General features: G+C 38.7%; 1 protein-coding gene across 1 annotated transcript in view; it reads right to left on the bottom strand.

Annotated features, from left to right (window-relative positions):
• LOC135947488 (lymphocyte antigen 6D) overlaps window positions 1-19,313 on the bottom strand; it is a 77,254-nt gene extending 57,941 nt beyond the window's left edge. The window contains exon 1 of the mRNA XM_065496384.1: window positions 19,178-19,313. Within this exon, the coding sequence (XP_065352456.1) occupies window positions 19,178-19,229 (52 nt within the window). The 5' untranslated portion in view covers window positions 19,230-19,313. The remainder of the gene's footprint in view (window positions 1-19,177) is intronic.
• Between the last annotated feature and the right edge of the window lie 1,706 nt (window positions 19,314-21,019).

The raw sequence follows: 21,019 nt of genomic DNA, 5'->3' as shown, positions 1-21,019 counted from the left end.
TGATTTGGTGAACGGCAAAAGTGAATGGGGCACGTAGAGGTGTATTCAGTAGCGTGAATTTTTGTATTGATTTGGAATGGAGGAGAATTTTCTCATAATCAAAGAAGGTGAGATATAATTAAATAAGAGTCGGCAAATTTACTCTCTTAACGGTGGTCCAATAAAACTGAGAATATTATGCTCTTGGCTTAAATGTCAGAGGTGATTAAGTTGTACACACGTATTTATGCGCATTGAATGGACAAAAATTAAGCTTCCACACGCATCTATTGACGCCTCATTGAAAACCTTCAATATATCCAAAGACTGCATGAAAAGATTTATATAGAATACGTTAATTTCTGATTAAATACAAGCTAATGGAGAGTTAGCTGCATCTTAAAATGTTTTATGGATGGTAACATAATCAAATCAATTTTAATTGGGAAAATTGACTGTTAAAACCTAATAAAAAATCAATAGCCGAAGTTTGTGTTCATTAATAATTTCCACGAGTCAAGTTGAAAAAATAAAGGCAAAGATAGACTACAAAAAATGCAAATTTTAGAAAAAAACATGCGTTTTTTTCTGATTTCTCATAAAAGTGTGCTGCAATATCATAAATTTAATATCCATTATATCTTGTTTTGTAGAAATAAGCTGAATGGAAAGCATTGTCGTAATTTTCTAGCTCGCATAATTATTCAAAAGATATTAAAATTCATAATTTCCTGGTATAATTATACCAAAAATTAAAACTAAATGGATTAAAAAATCGTCTTTGGGAAGAATATACGTTTAGATTAGGTGGCTGTTGAATAAATCTCGTGAACACATTTTGAACTTAATCAATTCATACTGATTCAAATTGAAAGCTGGAAAACTATACAAATCAAAACAAAGAAAGTCTGTTTTCTTCTTCTATTGTCTCCATATTACAATTTATTTCTCTCTCTTTCCCAATCCAAATTGAATTGACGAAGAATGGGAGTGAATAATGAATAGATATAAAGTTTCCCAGCCTTATCGTAAAGACATACGCATGACGGAGAGCGCGGAGTTGCGCGTTTTCAGGTCGCCTTCTCTATTCACCAAGCTTATACATACTAAAATTTCCTGTTGGGACGGTTTCTTGTTAAAAATTTCAGGACAGGTGCATCGCACAAAGTTTTCGCAGTAAAAGCGACGCTGCCTTTTTCGGCGGCGCTCGACGTCTTGAGTAAAAGAGAATTTATCACCACGCGCGTTAGTTGCTTTCTCTCGTGCGGCAGCTCAGAGTTAAAATTTTCCGCACTGCAGACGTGCGGCACTAACTCTTGTTAAAAATGAATATCCGATGCAGTCCCCCGAGCCGTCGATGGTGAAACGAGTCGTGCGAATTTTTTTTTAATTTTCTGCTTCGCTTGATTTGTTTGCTTTGCGCGTGTCGTTACACGCGGCGGGCGTGTTGTTATCACTTAATTAACTGTGAACGCAACAGCAGTCGACTGATGCTGGATTTATTATTCTGCAATATTGCCGTCGTTGGTGAACGCGCGTTTTCGGCGCGAATGGCAGGCGAGTAATGTGTCAGGCGTGGCCCATAAAAAAGTGAAATATCTATTTTTCCACTGGCACACGCCGCGTATAAATGACGAGCGCTGCCTAGACTATTAAATCGGCGAAAGCTGGAAATCACGTGCGCAGAATGCGGACTCGAACGCAGCTCTGCAGAGTGCTGGAAATTAATATTGGATAAGAAGTGGCCACCATTCTCCAGAGATAAGACGCAAATTCAAAGATCAGGTTGGTTGGGGAAGATGTAGTCTCTCAGGTTTCAGCTTGCTTTTTTGATAGCTCATAAAAAATACCGAGGAACCCCCGCTATTTTTTAAACATTAGATTCAGCTGCGGAAATAGTTAACTTCCCAAGCTTCTCTCCATACTAGACACAATTTTTATTTGATAGCAAATATTCCCCAGCATGAAGCATGCACTGTTGGATAAATTTCGTCAAGAGGAATTGAAATCTGCTTTGAAAACCTGGTTTAGTAAAGTGAATTTTGTTTTATTAAAATTACCAACCTCTGAATTTATGCGTAGTTTCTGTCCCTTATACCCTGACACTTGGTCTTATTTTTATTTTTGCAACAACGTAAAGCATTTGGTTCAAATAACTGATTGATTGCTAGGCTATGCATACAAAAAATAAATTTTCATAATTCTATCATAAAAATTTTTCAATAAAACTGCCTCATAAAATACCTTTTCCAGGAAGACCTGCAAAATTAAATTATTCACCAAAAGTTAGCAGCAACATGTGCCTTTTATTAACATGTGCTTTGATGCATTTAAAAGACAGCCCTCTAACGTCATTGTTTCCCCTACGAGATAAGGCAATTTATTTGCGCACTGAGATTTATATTATATTTTGCTTCTTCGGCCGTCCTGTGTGTGCGCGTGTCACTCTTCCGCCTTCGTGAAGACTGCGCGGTGGCACGCAGAGAAAAGCAATTTTAAAAGCCCGCCGTCATTCACTAGTTGCCATAAAAGGTGCGAAACCCTCTCGAGACGAGGGCGTGGGCAGGAAGAGTTGCGGCGAAAAGAAAGTTTCTCCGCAGCGCTGATCAAAGTTCGATGATGAGCACCAGCGTTCGCATCATATTATCTCGAGTTCGGCAAACACTACTTGCAACCACCCCTCATTCTCCTGCTTTTCGCCCAGGGCGGATTTGCATGCGCAGCCTCCGGCTGAATCAAAAGCAGCTCGTTCTCTGCCGACAGCATTTGCATTCGCCGAAATTAAGCTCGTGAGATAGTGTATCGTGAGCGCCGGATATTTGTTCGTCTCTCTCGAATTCACAGCTTAAAATATGCATGTCTTGCCGGCTTGTTTACAACAATCTGCAAGTGAAATTCCTTAATTCGACGTGGCACTCCAGAGACGAGAACGCCCCTTAGCAAGTCACACACACACATCAAATCTGGAGGAAGTTACCAAGTGCTTTTGCCCGAAAATACATTTCTAGGCAAGATTTTCCTCGTTTAAATAATGCATGAATTTTTATTTCCAACTTTTGCTGCAAATACCATATAGAGGAAATTTCAGACTTAAATATTTGGTTCTGCTTTTAAAATATTAAGAGTTTTCTCGTGTTAAATTTATTTAAAGGATTAAAAAATACATTGATTTTGTAGAAAAATGAAAGTGGAGCTTTATCATTCTTGACTCTTGAAACACAGGCTTCCAACCAAAACCACAAAAGATGTCGCATTTATAAAAAATGTACTATAACCGTGAACACAGCCTACAAATCTGTCTGAACATCAAGCCAAATGGAAAAAACTCTCTGGATTTTCCCCTACAAAACAGAGGAGCTCAATGTCTTACATCCAGCAAGGAAATTGCGAGAGAGAGCCAGACTTATGCGTCGACATTTTCTTTCTGCTTTCGCTCACGTCAGTCCAGCAAATTCGCACACACTCACAAAAAAGAGTGCGTTCTGCCATCAGGAGACAAAAGAGCGTAATCTGAGCGAGACTCGCTTCCTTCATCATCTTTTCCCGGACTTCGCAAGCAAATATTTTTCACCCTCGGCTGCCACTCGCCCCCATTCGCTGCTCGTTTGCCAAACGATTTTTCAATACACGCCGACCGGCCCAGGGATAATTTACGATTATTTCCGTCGCAGGCGATAACCTGCTGAAAACCGATTTTCGCCAGATTTGCAGCACACAAGAATATATTCCTCGTTTTTGTCTGTCCTGCGGAAATTCGATTGCAGTGTCTCGTAATGCGTGCATCGTTCTTTTTTCTTTATCGTAAAAGGCAGGGCCTTTTTTCAAGGGAAGGTCAATCATCTGATAACACATGTACACTCCTCAATTTTTATTCGTGGAGGTGAAAAGCCTGGAAGATTTCGATCGGCAAAAACTGAGCACATAAAAAGCAAACTGGCAGTTTCTATTTGTGGTTGAATATTTTTTTCCCCCCGTGAAAAGCACATAACGCTTTTCACCTCTTCTCGTGTTGGCGTACTCAAAAGTGGTCTCAACCGTTAATCTTTGGCCTGTTTTCTTTCAAAAGCCTCTGCTCGCTGCGGGCGTTCGCCTCTCATTATAAATTAATCCTCAGATAAAATGTAAAACCCGCTCTCGGAAAACAAACTTCCTGATCCTTCAGATTTTTTTTTCACTCGACGGAAAAGTTTGCTGCTTGCCTTTGCCGTTGCAAGGAAATCTTGATAATAGAAGCATGTTCCCCTCGAGTGAGTTAATCCTTTGGATACTAGTGTGCTGGATTATGTTGTTTTGAGATCCCTTAGCTTCACGTTAGCCAGCAAGCTTCGTGGTCGAGTTCAACAGCAGCATTTAATCTTGCAAAATGATTCTTCAACTAAATTTATGCCCACATAGTTCAAAGCTGTATCAAGAATCAATTAGAAACAAAAGCACTGGACGTGATTGATTAGTTTCATCTTTGGCTAACAAACCATTCAATCATTGCAGTATAAAATTTAAAATGCGAGCAGGTTGAGAAAAAAGATTTAGTTTAAATTATGAGCTGGATATTTTCTTGATTCTAACCTTCAATTTATATGCTATGTATATTCAGAGTCTAAAAAAAATACAGAAAAATTGCCCTCGGTCAAGTTTTGACTAGAGTAAAAAACCAATAGCGAGACATTTGAAATATCATGCTTGTGAATGCGAAAAACTCCTATTCCACAGTCTTTACGCTGTGATTTCTTCTGTGTTTGACTGCCTTTTATATAATATCATTTCAATGTCATTTCCAGAAGACTTGGCACAGTCGATTCGTAAATCAAAAGGAAAAAACATTTTTGTTTGCCTCAAAATTTCTTAAATTATATTCGCATTCGGAACAAGGAATTTCTCATGCGAGAGCTGATTTACGAGCAGCATTCCGAGGAGCAAATTATTCTCGAATTCATGCAGGACCGCGATTGTCTCGGGCGGGGGTCGGTCTGTGCTCAGGCGGGGGCGGCCCATTTAATTTTGCCTGCTGCAGACAAGCGGCCGGCAGCAAATCCCATCTGCAGAAAGGGGTTGCACGAAACGAGCAAGCGGCGGAATACCAAATAAACAGCCACGAGATATGGCTCTTTTGTTTAGTATTCGGTGCACACGGCCGCGACGAGCTGCCGCTGCTCCGCCGAGGGGTGGCAATCGGCCCTTCGCAAGTTGTTGCTTCCTTTGTTTTAGTTACCGATATATTCAGCCAGTTCCTGAGCGAGCCAGCGAGCGCAGCGGGCAAAGTGACCCGTGCCGGCCGACGGCGGACGTGAGGTGCAAATGGCCGAGGATGTGATCGATGGCGTGTCACGGAAGAGTCTTTCTCGGAATGGGCTGCTCGTTTAACGCACAATTTTCCATTCTAACGTGTGCTTTGCTGGTTACATTTCCACAATTACAATTTTTTAATCAAACACCAGGCAGAAAAAATTAATTTTTCCCTTTGGCTTCGAATGATTGGGTATTAATGGTTCGCAATATAACTATAATTAATTTAATTTGGAGCAGTGAATTTAAAACTCAGACATTTTTCTAAAGGACCAAATATATTTTTTTTAATTTTGGATTTTCTATTAAATTTCTTGTACCAAGAGTAGCATTTTTATGCTTTTCCAGTTTTTCCATTCCATTTCATATACCTTCAACATTCCACCTTCAGTCGGGCAGAATATAATTTCACCACAAGCCAAGCTCATTTACAAGCGAAAAATTCACCTCAGCTCGAGTAATTTTCCCACTCAAAGGGCCTTTATAAAAATCCTGCTCGGCCTCATTTTGAATGCAAATTACTTCTTCTGCCTCTTCGAAAAAATAAGCCTATATAGCCCTGCAGAATTTACATCCTTAACTAACCCTGTCTGCTCCTTCCTATCAATCAGTCGGCCGTGCAAGAGAGCGAGATTGATTGTTTCATCGTTTCAATTTTTTTTCTTTGCCAGGTGGATTTGAGAAGTAAAAAAGTGTTTCGGTGGGAGATAAAATCAATTTCTCGCCGCGCCCTTGTTAGCAAGCACTCGACTGGAAATCGATGCAAGTGCATCGTTTCGCGCAAATTTAAGCCACAGAGACGACAAAGTGACAGCTCACTTATAAAGGGGATCAGCGTGAAACTGATTCGGTGGAAAATTTGACTAAAACCCGGCTCGACGCAGGAGAGAAGGGACTTTAAAGAAGATGATCCAGACCAAGCAGAGGATAAAGGGGTATCAATTTGAATTGGAGATTTCTCAAAAGGATTCTCTGCTTGGTTCCTTATTCTTAGCAATTTGTTGGTTGACGCAAGAAATTTTTAAACATAATTTTTATATATTGTGAGAAGATCAATTTAATTATGGAACGACGTTTTAATTTATTTCTTGATAGATGCCAACGAAGGCAGAAGTTGTCATAATTGTCAGGAGAAATTAAATAAACAGCTCAGTACACATCTAGAAAGAAGCTATATTTAATTTCTTCTGGCAGTTTTGATTTTCACTTGTTTAATATTTAAATAAATACATGAATATTATATAAAAAAAATAATGGTTTTGGTTAAGTGCCTTCTAGAGTAATGGGCCGACAAGACTAAACCTTCTGTCTGTATCAAATAAAAAAGTATTACGTATAAATAAATATTTTATTTTGTCTCTAGCACATCAATTTCTAGCAGCTAAAAACTGCTTAAAATGGTTTCAATTAATAAATGTTTAATTTGAGCGTCGGAACCATCTATAAAGGCAAAAATATCGGCAAACTCTGCTGAAATAGACAAGCAGAATGGTCTGTTAGCTTCTGGTTTTTTTCGCCGCCAGCGTGATGTATTGGCTGGTGCACGGAATTCCATCTTTGTGTGCCCCGGCCAGCGCTGACCGACCGAGTAAAGTGAAATTTTTTCCCTGATGGAGCACTCTCTGCGTATTTGCCGCCTGACCAGCAGCATTGTTTTTGCCAACATTTGCATTTTGCAACGCCAGCCGAAACAGTCATCAAATAAACATTTAGATAGCGCAGCAGGGGCAAAAAACATTGTCCACCAGCGCGCGCGAGAGCGACGGATTTGTCTGATTGATGGTTTTGCGGCGCGGCATCATTGGGATCGTGCAACTTTTTCAGAGCCATCTGGGTATTCATGAGAGTGCCATCTGTCTGGGGACAACCGTGCTTCCTTTTTGTCCCGATTGCACCGCTGACGGCTCCAATAAAACCTTAATTGCCTTTTTATATTGTCAGCAACACACTGAAGAAAGAGACATAAAAGTATCCCCGCCGCAGATTTGCATTTCGATGAATTTTCCTGTCGCATCCGCAGCTTTTGAATTATTTATTTTGGCGTCTTCTACATCTATGCAACACCCGCGTTTGTTTCGTGATTTATGAATATTCAGCCTGCTTTCACCGAGTTAGACATTGCGGAATTAAAATTGCGCGCTCACTTTCATCACCAAACTTTTTTGCGCGTTCCTCTCGGCGGTTTGGTGAAAACCGCTCATCAAATGAGCTGCTTTGTGCATGGTTGGTCTTAGAATGCAACAAGGAGATACATCAACACGAGCTTTCGCCTCTGGGGATACAAATCTTTTCGTTTGACTAAAAAAAACGCGTTTGGAAGAGGTTCCCGTAATATTGGTTGGGAAATTAAGGAGAATGGTAATTTTTTCTTTACCGTTAAGAAGAAAAACACGAATTGAGCTTGGTGCAAAACAAGACTTTTTGAATTATTGGAATCTTTTTAAAGCAATTTTTAAAATGCGCATAACTTAGTAAAATTTAGATCATTTTGTTCATAATTTCCAACTGTGTTTTTTTGTTTATTTTCACTTGAAAAATATTATTACATACATCAAAAATAAATATAATGCCAAATCGGAATAAAAAGTATGGTTAAATTTACAAGGTTTTTCTCGAGCTATAACCTTATCCGGTGACCACAAATCCAATTCCAGACAAAAATTAATTTTGATAACACGCGATCAAAAGTGCCATAATTCATAACAGCTCGTCTCTTTTCTTAATATTTTTCCAAGAGAAAAGCAGTCTAAATGTATATGAGTGCTCAGCGAGCGGGAGAAATTGGCCTCGCACCACATCTCGCTGTTCCACAATCAGATCACGCCACTGTGCACAGCATCTCCTCGCGGCTTCCGGTCCCTTTTTTGGCTCTTTGCGCGCGAGGCGAGCGTGCATTCAGTGAGTGCGCGCCGCGCCGCGCCGCAGATTGGACCGTGCCTTTCATAATTGCCGCGCTCGCAGCTGTCGCCTTCTTTTCATTCTCTCCGCTCGTTTCTTGCCCTTGTCGTTCCGGCCGGCGAGAAAAGGGCAGATTAGAAGTTTAGTCCGCCGGGCGAGTAATTATTATTTCGCCAGTGCAAACACAAAAGCGGCTCGTCCTGCTTTCTCGAGAGCCACTCACTTTTGTCACACACACTCACGCACCTCGCCTTTAATAATAAAAACACGCACGACTACCTCCAAGCTCTGCCCGCCGAATAATGACCGCATGACAAGCAGAAAAAAAATGACCAGAACGAGGCGGAAATTATGGGAGGAATTTTCCCCGTGGAAAATTCATGGGAGATTTCCGGCAGCAAAAAAGTAACGCAAACTATTTTTTGCTTTAAAAGGAGTTGGAGTTTTAGATGAGCTGGCGAAATTCTTGCAGCTCCTCCACGGCAGGTTGGTGAACTGCTTTTACTTTACGTTATTTGAGGTGTGCATGAGAAACTTTTTTATAGCTTTGAGTTACAGCAAGCACATTTTGATTTAAATTTCTGCTCTAGCTGAGTAAATTTAGCAGCTGAATTTTTCTTTTGCGGGGAAATTTCAAATTTGTGGCTAATTTTTTTATTTTTTTTGTGTGTGTTGTCAAAATTTGCAAGAGAAACCAACCTCATTGAATTTATTTAAAATTTATCTTTTTTTATGAATCTTCCTAGGATTTCAGAAATTCACCCGAAACTAAAAGCCTTTAGAGCTTCCTTTGTTAGCAACCAAATTATGCAATCAGTAAGTTCAACAAACTACCGATATCATAAATAACATATTATAAAATGAAACAGTTAATTGATGCTTTTTTCCTATCTCTTCATTCCACACACAGTTACCATTCTAAAGAGAGTTAACGTTGAAAAGAAAATTAGTTTCACGCGTCTCTTCAAAGCGCCTCTATTCAAGCATATTCTCACAAAGCGTGTGAGTGCTGAGCAAAATCCCACAGGCTAATTGCTATAATTGCAGAGCAGTGTTGTCGCACGCGGCCTTTTTATTCCCTTTTATTTTAGTTTCTCTACCGAGTTACTTTGCTTTGCGGCCGCAGCTTTTCTTTGTGTGCGGCAAATTTTTTTCACCGCTCTCCTTTAATAGGCTTGACTAATCTTTCTTTCTCTCAACAAAAAGTTTCCACCTGTCGAGAAATTTTCAATCTCATCCGCTTTGGAAAAATAGGCAGCCAACTTTCAAGGCTCTGTGAGACGCAGTTAAGTTTGCAGCAAATGTCAAATGTCAAGGCGGTGTTTCATCATGTTCTGCATACTTAACGTGCTGCACTAGTTGGTATTTTTTAATGCGGTTAGACTTTTCATGCGGCAAGAAAAATTGTCTTTCCTCAAGGGAAACCAGATGCTTTGTCCTCAAATTAAATGTTGCCTCAACTATCATCAACCCTCGTGCTGAGTGGCAGAAGTATCATCTTGCAGTGTTTTATGAAAGCCGTGAGCGACGTGTCGTCTATATCGATCCGCTTGTGTTCATGTGGACCAGCGTACATAGTGCAATTTCGATGAAAAATGATTTTTTGCCGCCACAGGCTGTTGTGAAAAACTTCTTGCGGGCAAGAGAATGAGCATCGTTTCATTCAATCCTGAATTTTCTCCCTTGGGAGTAGGTTTACACTCGATTCGTTCGCTCGCGCATTTTCGGCCACCTCAGGCGTGTCGCGTTCTATTTATCACGGCGAGATGCGCGACGTTATCGCGTCCATTATTTGCGGCCCAAAAATTTACGCTGCATTGCGTGAAGCTACGATTTCGTCCTCAGGGGACATATTTGCAAACCGCGAGAAACACAGCTAAGCCAATTTGTTGCACGCAATTAAACGGTTTGAAATTTGTTTGGGTGTTAAACGCAACGCAAGAAAGGGTTTAGGTATTCTGCAGACATTTAAATCAATTTTGCTTTACTTAGAATATCAAAATAACAGACGAGAATCAGTACACCAGAAATAATTTAGTCCTTGATGCATTCTGAAAAAAAAATAATGGTGCATATATGTTATTATAAATATTTAATTTTTGCTCTGTATCTACTCTTGCTGAGAATTTTAATGAATATGATCAAAGGAAATTATCCCTTTGGCTTTATCAATGGCAAGTAATTAAATTTCTCTCTAAGAGTCGGAGAGAAAAAAATACAGTGGTTTTTAATTAAGGCCCTCACGTGAAGATTAGTGGTATAATGAATGCTAAATATCAGGAGAGGGTCATTTCCTCCCTGGGGGATTCTTAAAAAATCTAGCACGGTACCATGGCGATTAAGGAGCATGTGACTGAAATAGCGAAAAGACACAGGCTCCCCCAACGTGCTTTTCCGAGAGTCCCCTAAGGTCATCACTCTCCCTTTAGAATTTTGTAGGAGTAAGCACTATTTTCCGTAAAAAGAGGGACAAGAAGAAGAAACGCTACCATAATTATATTAAAGATAATACATGACACCCTGTTTCATAAAATTTATGAGTGAAACTTAACACTGAATAGAGATATAATTAAAATTCTGTTGAGTAAGGGCTTTCTGGAGCAACAGTTCTGACTTTTTCTGCATGCATAGATTTTAATAAAATTATAGTTCTTATTGAAAATATGTATAAAATGCATCAATGAAGTGGTTTCATTCTTCATTACTCTCTTTCTATTTCTACTGCAATATTTCCGGCCCAGATTATTTTCGGTCGAGGAAAGATTTGTTGCGCATTGAAGCAAGTGTCATTAATTCACTTCGAAGGCATGTTTTGATGCAGTGTTTTGTGTCTCCATTTCGCGTTGCCGCGCCCAACAGAAAAAAAGTGGCGCAGAGCTGGTCGCGTACTCTCTCTCTTTTCCTTTCTCGCCCAGTGATTTATTACATTTGCTTCTATTTATTTATTCTGGCTTGAGAGTGGCTGGCAAATGATTTATCCGCGCCCGAGAGCGCCGGCCGAAGACGGACAGACCCGTTGCCTGACCCGGCGAGCCATCTGCTGCGCAAATGCGCCATTTTGATGCCCAATAAATCAACAAAACGACCCTAATCCGCCCGATCGCTCAAAAACAACGCATTAGTCGCGACTAATCCACGACTGTCATTTCGCTTAATAAGGAAAAGCGCGGCTCGTATTTATTTGGAAATTCGCATCGCTGATCCACTGGCGTATAAGTTATGTTATGTGCACGACACACTCGCTGAGCGGGTTTGCATTCCTGGTCTAGAAGTCATTTCCGTTCGCTGATTACTCCTAGCTAGTACATAGCTAATAGCCCTGCTTTCTCCGTTGCCAGGAAGGCATTGGCTGTTTTAAAGGTTTAATTGCTTTCAAATTGGGTCATACCAAGACTAAGCACTCAACTCACTCAATTTGTTTATTCCTATACTGTCATAGTTACAAAATTTAAATACAGGTCAATCTCACATATAAAAAAATTATTATATAGCAAATAAAATGGACTCTGAAAAATGATCTATTTGCGAGAAATTAAAATTTCATGATCTCATTCAAATACCATACGTATTTTTATTACATTATTTATGTAAAATAAATCAATGCAATCAATTTAACAAATAATGCAACTCATTAAAAATGAGTACTTTTGGAAAGTACAATGGAAACGGATTAATTCCTTGATTTAATAACAATGATAAAAATGTCGAGGTATGATACATCATTGTCTTGTTATTTCCGTCAGAAAATTTACAAAATCTTGCTATGTTGTACAATTTAATCCCTAATAACAGTTCCTGACGAAAAACAAGTTTTCTGGACTTATTGTTGATAGTAATCAATGAAAAAGGGCGTAATTCGCGGAAATTTTGTATGGGGGAGGTGTGAAAAGGGAAGTTAAAAAAACGTAGTGTCAACGTCAACGGGGGCGTCAGGATAAAAACCTTAACTCCATGTCAGGTGTGAAAGCACAGAGGAAATGTGCAAAAAATGAGGTTTATTGAATTGATGGTTACGGTTGAAACTCGGAAAAACTTACAAAATATTGGTTCATAGCCAAAAATGTATAGTTTTGTGCAAAAATGCTCCAATAATGCTTTAAAAATAAATTATTCAATCGTGCAAATCCTGATGGACAGGTAATTCCGTAGCTGATCGATTTGTCTTTAACTGACTATATAATGGTAAGAGTGAGATGCGGGATTACCGGGATCACAGTTTTGAACAAATTTGATCCATTCAATAATTTAGATTGAGAAGGATATTCATTTCAATATTCAATACCTGGCATCAGCGCAATTTGTAAAGTGCAGAGGGTATAAATAATACTAATTCAAGCAGTTTCCTCTTTTCTCATCATTCATCTCGTCATTATCAAATCGAGCATCCTTTATCGAAAAAAGTATGAATGCACGTTTCAATCACATCATGAGAGAAGATGCTGAACGTTCGTTTTGCTAGATCCAAAAACTCTGCTCACATGCTCCCTCCAGCCGCGGCTCCGTAGCACGCAATCCGACTCTCGACTTTTTGCCGTCGATCAGAAATTCCACTCGGGTCTCTGTTGCAAAAGGGCCTTTTGACTGAGCCGAGCACTGACTTTTAATTCTTTCATCTCTCTCGCTAGAGCAAACTTTTGATGCAGGCGCTCAAAAGTTTAATTAACTAGATAATTAATTTACAACAGCAGCTGCTCGCCTCTCTACTGGCTAAAGGAATATTAGGAAGTAGGAAAACAAAATTCGCCGCATCGATTTAAGGCTAAAAGTTTTAATATTTCTCGACTACGAATTTTTGCCGAGTCAGCAGGTTTACCACAGTTTCCTCGAAAATCACTCCAAAATTGAACCTGTAACAAAACCGCTTCACTCTTTTGAAGCATTTCTTATTTTACAAAAAAAAGCATTTAAATTGGGCTTATCAGAGTCATATTACAATTTATTTTGACTCTGACAATTCTAAACACCTATTTTATGTAAAATAAAGTCCCTTTTTCAGTGGGTAAATTTTATTGCAATGAACATAGGATTATGCAAGCGTGCGTTGCACCTGCGAGGTCTTTGCGGCATTCTTGAGCACGCAGGTGCGCTACGTTCGCGCAAAAAAAGCAGTGCAAATTAGCGCAGCCAGCGTCGACGTTTTAATTGGGGCAGCACTGACAAAAAGGCCAGGTGAATTTTTTTGTGTCGCGCTTGCGGAATAATGTCGAGCGTTGGTTATAATTAGAGGCTCGAGCTGCGAAAATGCTCGTGCGTTTAATCGAATTTGCGGTCGGCAATGATAATTTTGCGGCTATTTCGAATGAATGAGAGTGCATGTTGGTCACATAATGCTCCTAATTAGATCAGTGAATGCGGGTTCTTAATAATGCATGAGTGTCAATTATGCCCATACGCGTATATATGATTATTTATTTTGTAATCTGTTCAGGAGGATATAATGTTGTGCAGCTTTTATATTTCTACTAATGGCAATGAGAGTGAAGATTTCCCGGCTGAATTAATTTCAATTTAAATATAAGAAATAAAAAAGAGTAGAAGAATTATTTTCTTTATTAGTTGAAAGATTTAATGGTCAGTTTAAATTCTACTAATTTGATATTTGAAATTTATCGATATAATGATCGCTGCCTTTCGGATGCATGATAGGCGTATATTATACATAAATATAAAGTTCTATAAAAATTAAATAAGAGCTTATTGTTCGGACATTTTTTCTTACTATTTAAATTAAAACAAAATGCCTAACTTGCCATTATTTATTGATTTATTGTTTAAACAATTTCAAGCGAGTCGGATTGGAAATATTTATGCTCACTCAGATGCCGCTTTGAAAAGCCAAGACAATACAATAAATTGTATTTGAATAGCTTCTTCAATCAGAAAGACATTGACACGAAACAATCCTGCCATTTCACCATTTCAACTCTATGTTTTCTTTTCATTAGCTTGAGGACCACTTTTCAAAGAGAAAATTCCGTAGTCTACCCTCAAAATCGAGTTTCGCCTCTCGCCAATCTTGTTAGACAAGCCTCCGTCGCATAATCAAATTGCGCCTCTCGCCTCTCTAGTCGGAGAATTTCCAATTGCCCGAGAGAGATCTAAACAACTTTTTTTAAAGCCACCGCCATTTTCATTAAAACACCCTCTGATCCCCAAAGAGCAAAACACAAATGCTGGCCGCCCTTTGAACCTCGCCTGCCAGGTAGCCGAAATTAAAGCGGGCAAAAATTATTCTGTTTTCACGGACGGGTTTTCCCATTAGGGCCAATTATGAAATAATGCTGCTTTCGGGTAAACAGACGCAGTGGTGGTCAGCACAACCGCAGCAATAAGCAACAATGTGAGGCTCGCATTGTTGCTCGGGTATTGTTGTAGCAACAGCCGATTGTGTGCTCCATCCCCGAGCAAATATTTTGCTTGCTACCTCGTGCCGTGAAAACCAGGGTAAATAATGGGCGGCCGCGATTTCAGTCTTGTTTGTTCAGTCGGAGCGGCAGAGAGGAGAGATCTCTCTATGGAGAGCTTTTTAGCCATCGTTTCCCGGAGCCGAGCAGACATGCACCGCAGGAGCGTAGACATTCCGTGAGCGCGCGGCGTGTGACAGCATATTTCCTACGTGTGTGTTGATGTTACTTCGGTTAGTTCGCTCAAGGTGCGCGGTCTGAGATGGATTTCGTGAGAGGAGCCGAACCTAGTTATGCAAATTTGCCTCAAACTTATCTAAAAGTTTCCTGAGCGAAATAGGAAACTGAAAAAGGGAGCGGAGGAGGAATCTAGGGGAAAAGCTTTTACTTTTAAGAGTTGATTTCCCGTGCGAAATCACTCTTACATGAATGAATAAAAATCTTGAAAATTTAAATTAAAGTTAACTTAAACACGAAACATTATTCGGTAAAATTGAACTGAAAAGCGTCTAGTTGGTCGGGACTTTTAAAAAGGCGTATATAATATTTTCGATTGAAAGATAGTTGCATTATTTTTTAGTCAGATCTCTAATGAGCGTTGGTTTACTGTAAGGGTTGCGTCTTCAGATCGTGTTTGGAATCCAGGTAGACAAAAACCTTAAATATTTAATCTGACCTTGGATTCCTTGCCTCAGACTACAGTTTTGATTTAAAATAGAAATTGTAATTGATGTTATGATTTTTATTTTTTAAATTGAGATAAGATAACTTAAGAAAAATTGTTAATATTTAATATCCAGTGAAAATAAATGCAAAAATTGGTTTATTGAACACAAAAGATATTGAAGTTCAGGTTTTAAAAACAGCACTGGAGAGGTGAGAGATATTTTATTTTAGGATCACATGAGATAAAGTTAACACCTCTTTTCTAAAGCCTGCGATAAAACTGTAGTTTCCTTTTAGCGGAAATGAGGTGATAAATAGTAAACTAGGTCTGGAAGCCTCCCAGAATGAGCTTTTGCCACAGAATGAAAAAACAGTTGGCTGACCGCCTTTTGAGACTCATTAAATTCGATAAAAAGTGATCAGCGGAGACATATTTGGCACCACCGCCAACGCCAACCGCTTGCAAGTGCACCTATACTGCATATCAACACAAATGGCGAGAAAGGTATTTTTGCTAGCAGGCAAACTTCAGCCAAGAGAAAAATTTGATTAAGCAGTAAATATATTGCTTTTCTTCGTTATGTGTATATAGAGAGTTTTTGTCAGTAGAAACTTTGGGAGTTACCGCAGCATATGAATTTTGGGAGACGTATTATTTGATTTTAGTTCCTTTCTTCAAATAAAGGAGCCACCTTAATGCAAATAAATACCCATCCCAATTTTAGTGTCAGTGATTGCCAGCTCATAAACCAAATTTGAATTAAGTTCCAAATTCACTCACTCGCAGTTATTTTCAGAGTCGCAAACCTGCAGAATTCCACGAGCGTCTGCCGGTTTCGCAAGAAAGGGCACTTGTCACGTTGAGCAAGATGCTCATTTTTGTGGGAGAAAGCCGACACCTCTGGGCTGAGAAATTAAAATTTCGTGCGCGTATTTCTCTTTTCCCTCGGCGCGTTCTCTCTATTCACGCGGCTGCTGCGGAAAAGTAACAACCTTTTTCGCATTTGCGAAATGGAACTCTCCGCGCGCGCGGGAAAAGAGGGTCAAGAGACGCACCTTGCTGTCAACCAACACTTTTTTGTGCCTTCTCTCGGTTTTCATCGCGCCTTTTGTTTTTATCAGAGCGAGTGCGACGAGGCAGAGAGCAACAGAGGCCGCCGTCCGTACGTGCAAGCTACGCAAAAACACGTACACGCGACACTGAAATTGGCTTGGACTGCAACAATGAAGCCGGGAATAAGGGAAATATACAGTTCTTTTGTTTACTTTGTGGTTTTAGCCAGTTGTGGAATCTAATTGAAATAATTTAAACGAATGAAACATACTATATATTCCATGTTAGCTAGATGCACACCTGGCATTTTTCTTAAATAATTTTTTTCTTGGAAATCTTACTGACCTTTCTTTTTTTATATTTATAGTGGTTTGAAAATATTTTTGTAGGTGCTGATATACGATTGAGTTCATTTTCTTAAGGCAATTTTGGACAAAAATTTTATTTAATTTTCTAAAGTATTTTCCACAAAGGTAACTTTAATTTTAACTAATCTTCTAAAAATGCCCTGTTATTTATTTGTTGATTTGTAAAAATGGCGAACACTACATATGAATAGTGTATTTCAATTTTGTTTTTCAAATTGAAACCCAAGCTTCAATTAAAATTCAAAACTAGGTCCTGGAGATATATTTTCTTTCCCTGTCGATAAAATACTCAATCTCCAAACTGATTAATTGGTCTCAACTCAATCAAAATGAAAAAATAAACAAACAGGAAACGCATATTTCCAATTAAAAGAGGAAAATATTTTTATTAATTACATCACTCCAGTAATTTCGATTTCGTTTGGCAACTGCGGAAAGAACAAGACATCCGCAGGGCGGGATTGCGAATTTGGAGGACCATTAATTTATTCTTGAGGGAGGCAAGAAATTCACTCGCTCCTTTCCGTGCCCGCGAGTCTGGCCAATTAATTAAATTAATGGTTCGGCGTGCGGAATTAATTTATCAGCGGCACTGCAGCAGCAGCAGCAGCGACACTTCTTCTATGATTACATATGGGCGGCCGCAAACTTCTGAAGCTTGTTTATGCGAGAGTGAATATATCCTTTGGCTTTGGCGAGAATTGAAATTGGACCGCTTAAGAGCCGACACGATAAAAAGCCGTGCAAAAGGGATAAAAAGGGCGAGAGAAGAAGGAGAAGGAGAAGAAGTGGCGCTGCTTTCAAAAGCATGCACGGTTTGCTCGCGTGGCCCCGATTTGTTTAGATTTAGATAGAGCAGCGCTTAAGACGCTAAATTAAAATATGAAAAAGCTTTCAAGCGCTGCATCTCTCGCTGCACATGTAACGAGAAGACGCCCTATTATCCGTTTTATGTATTAATAAAGAGATGGCCGCCGGCTGAGCAATAACGCTTTTTGTGTGTTCCACCGATCGGAAATGTGTTCGGCAGCAAATATGGTGACGCGAACACGGCCTCAGGAGTACAGTCATAAATGTGAACCAAACGATCGCATATTGGAAAATTATACCTCATAAGCTCTGCCGGAGTGATTATGTGCCGTAAATTTTCCGTTTTATTGCTGTTAATCCACTTTAGTTGAGAAATATTACGAGGAAAAGTAAGCAGATTTGACGAAATGTGTTATGCCGCTGGAAATAAATTTTATGCTGCAATTTTTACAGCCTATACACCTCCTTACTCTCTTGCAAACGGACTCTTAAGCGATTGACGGAGATTTGAAAAAAAAATAATTACTTAAAATGGATTAAAGTAAGTTTTTTTTAAATTTTGGTGCAGTTTTGTGTTTATAGAAAATATTAAATGAAAAGAATCGATTGATGATCTGCCATTTTTATATTCTAATAAGAAAATTAAAATTTTCAAGGATTTGTTATTGGCTTGGAAGCGGTGATTGCAGATCAAAAAAGTATGCCTGAGATCTGATAAAATATCTGATTTTTTGTTGGAACAAATTTTCTTAGTTTATACGATGTTTCTTGCAAAAATTGTTTGGAAATTCTTTTGTTATTGATTTTTTTTTAGTTTCTAAGTGATAAAAATGAAGCTACATTACCATTTCATCAGCTAAGAAAATTTAGATTTTTTTCAGCATTATGTCTAACTAGAGACGATTATCCTGGTCAATACAAAAAAGTAAAAATTTAGCATCTATTTATTCGTCTCATCAAAAGAGTGTGTACGTTTTAAAAATCACCATGATTGAATTTGATGTTGTAGCCAGTTTTCTTGATTTCCCTTGGTGATCTTACATAGTTGGAAATTTGATTTTGAAGCTCTACCCATATCAAATCCCATACGGAGTTTTTTAACTTTGTGCTCCATAACTTGCTAGTTCCATCAAACTTTATAAATTTACAGAAAAAAATGAAACTGAGTATTTGAAAGACAAAAGAGTTAAACCATCACTTCGTAAAACTGCATAAACCTGCACCGAAACAAGATAACTAGAGGTGGCAAAGCAGATCAGGGAATTCCGACGGTGGGCGCACGTCAGAGTTGCTCTCTGCACCAAGTGGGCGCAAAACTGAGATTTTCACTAATTCACAGCACCAGTCATTTACCCATTTTGCATTTCCTTGCCGGCGAGTTATGAAATTTTTAATTATTTTTTAAATACACCGCGTCACTAACTCAATTAGTTTGAAAATAATTTATATCTGTTTTACTTGCAAGGTCCTTTATCGCTACCCCAATTCTGTGAAATCGTGAGCACGCAATTGTAGGAATGAAAATTCTATTATATCAACACCAATTACACATGACGTCTATCACGCAATACTTGTGTCTATACGACGGACAAAAATCGACCAATTCCGCCCTACCGACATTAGTGGAAAATTGGCTGCTTTTTCATTTAATTAAAATCTCACTCATTATTATTCTTATTATTTTTTTTTACAAATTGGCGTCTTCGGGTACTCACCGGCGAAGAAGACGAGCAGAGCGACGAGTGCGGTCGCCGAGAGGGGCTGCATGTTGGCGGGTTTGCTGCCGTTCCGGAGGATCAACACCGACTGACGCCCGTGCCGCCCAAATCGGCCCCTCCCCCTCCTCCGCGGACCGAGGGTGGCAGCCTCCACCGTCCGACTCGCGCACGCCACACGACCCAACGACCCCTAGCTCTCCTGTTTGCCGCGCTACGAAACCTAGCCGGCCGATAAATTATGCATTATGCACGGGAAACACACGGAGAGCGCTATTGTGATAAGTGTTTGGTGCATTTGCACAGCACATTTAGATAAGCACGTTTAATTCTCTGCTGAGATGCAGGATCGTTTTGTTGAATTAATTTCTATGATAAGTTTACCGACCATAAATATTAATTTTAAAATAGCATAATACAAAAAATGAAATGATTTAAAAATAAATTAAATACAAAACTATTTTGGTTTACACATCAAATTGTTTTGTTTTCACTTTAAAACAGTTTTCACCCTATAGAATCATTTGAATTTAGTGCCATTTTTCCACTTTCTTAATTTAAAAATTTATCTTTAAACTTATAAACACTCAATTGAAACACTCATGATATCAAAAGGTACTTTATTATTTGAATATTTGATCCTCTCATTCTATCAATTAATGGTTCTGACAAGTAGATAAATATTCACCCCATTAATAACAATTTAATAAATCTGGTCATTTATTTCTCCTGATCAAGACCGATGGTCGCGATATGAAGGTTTTTCCGGGGAATGTGGGGTGTAGAAAATTTTGCGATATTGAATTTTTCTGTCAATATTTAGCTCAACACAATAAGCCAGCAGCATAAACAGGAAGAAGCTAATAATGCTAATTCATGTTCGCTTGAGGCACTTGGAAAAACATTTCACCAAATAACCTGAAGAGGCTTATTTCTACCAAACAACCCTCCATTTCCTCCACTTACTTGTTGGAGAAAAAACTAAGAAAAACAACGTATCTGGTATTTGTAAGCATTGCGTAGACGATCTCAAAATGCTTGAAAATTAAGGACTGGTGAAAAACTTGTAAACCAAGTTAGTTCAGCAGTAGAAAATTTTAGGATTCGACAGTTTCAGCTAGAGACGTTCTAGCTCTCTAATTGTAGCAAAATACAGAGCTTTGAAAAACGGTCAAATTATTCAACATTGGCTTGAAAACGAGAGGTGAAAATTGGTTCACTGACAAGATTTGTCAGGAAAAATCACCTGATGGATTGAAAAAAAAATGATTGATTTTCCCCTGAGGGAGTTGCTCTGGGCTCTGTAAAAATAGTAGAACTAAACAATAATACTCAAAAGGATGGTGGTATTTCCTATTTTCTAGTAGATCAAAAAAGGTTGCAACTTATGGATTTCAAAATTAAAAAAAGGTATTAAATTAATTTATCATATCTCATATCTCATAATGGCAAAAATGAAGCAAGATGCATCTAGGTCAACTCAGAAATATTGGAGCAATTATTTTCAACAGTCAATGAACTATATACTATAGCGATTTTGATGTGGCTAAGGTCTTAAAATATGGAAAGAGTAAGAAATGAAAATCTTACTTGACGATCTGATTTTACAATATCACTCACTAATTTGCCATAACGTTTCAACTCATATAGATCGCTAACAATGTCAAATTAAAAAATTTCCCTTGGTGATCTTAAATCGTTGGAAAAAGCATGAATTCAACAAATTTATTACTATCTAAAACGAAGATTCCAAAGAGATTCGTTGTTAGATTGAAGAGAAAGAGAAAAATAAACGTTCCCTCACAACACTCGGAAACTCGTGATTTTTCGAAGTTGGCCAAG

Source organism: Cloeon dipterum, chromosome X (genome assembly GCF_949628265.1).
Source record: "Cloeon dipterum chromosome X, ieCloDipt1.1, whole genome shotgun sequence".
In the NCBI taxonomy this organism is placed as follows: Eukaryota; Metazoa; Arthropoda; class Insecta; order Ephemeroptera; family Baetidae; genus Cloeon; species Cloeon dipterum.
This window is presented reverse-complemented; position numbering and strand designations above follow the sequence as displayed.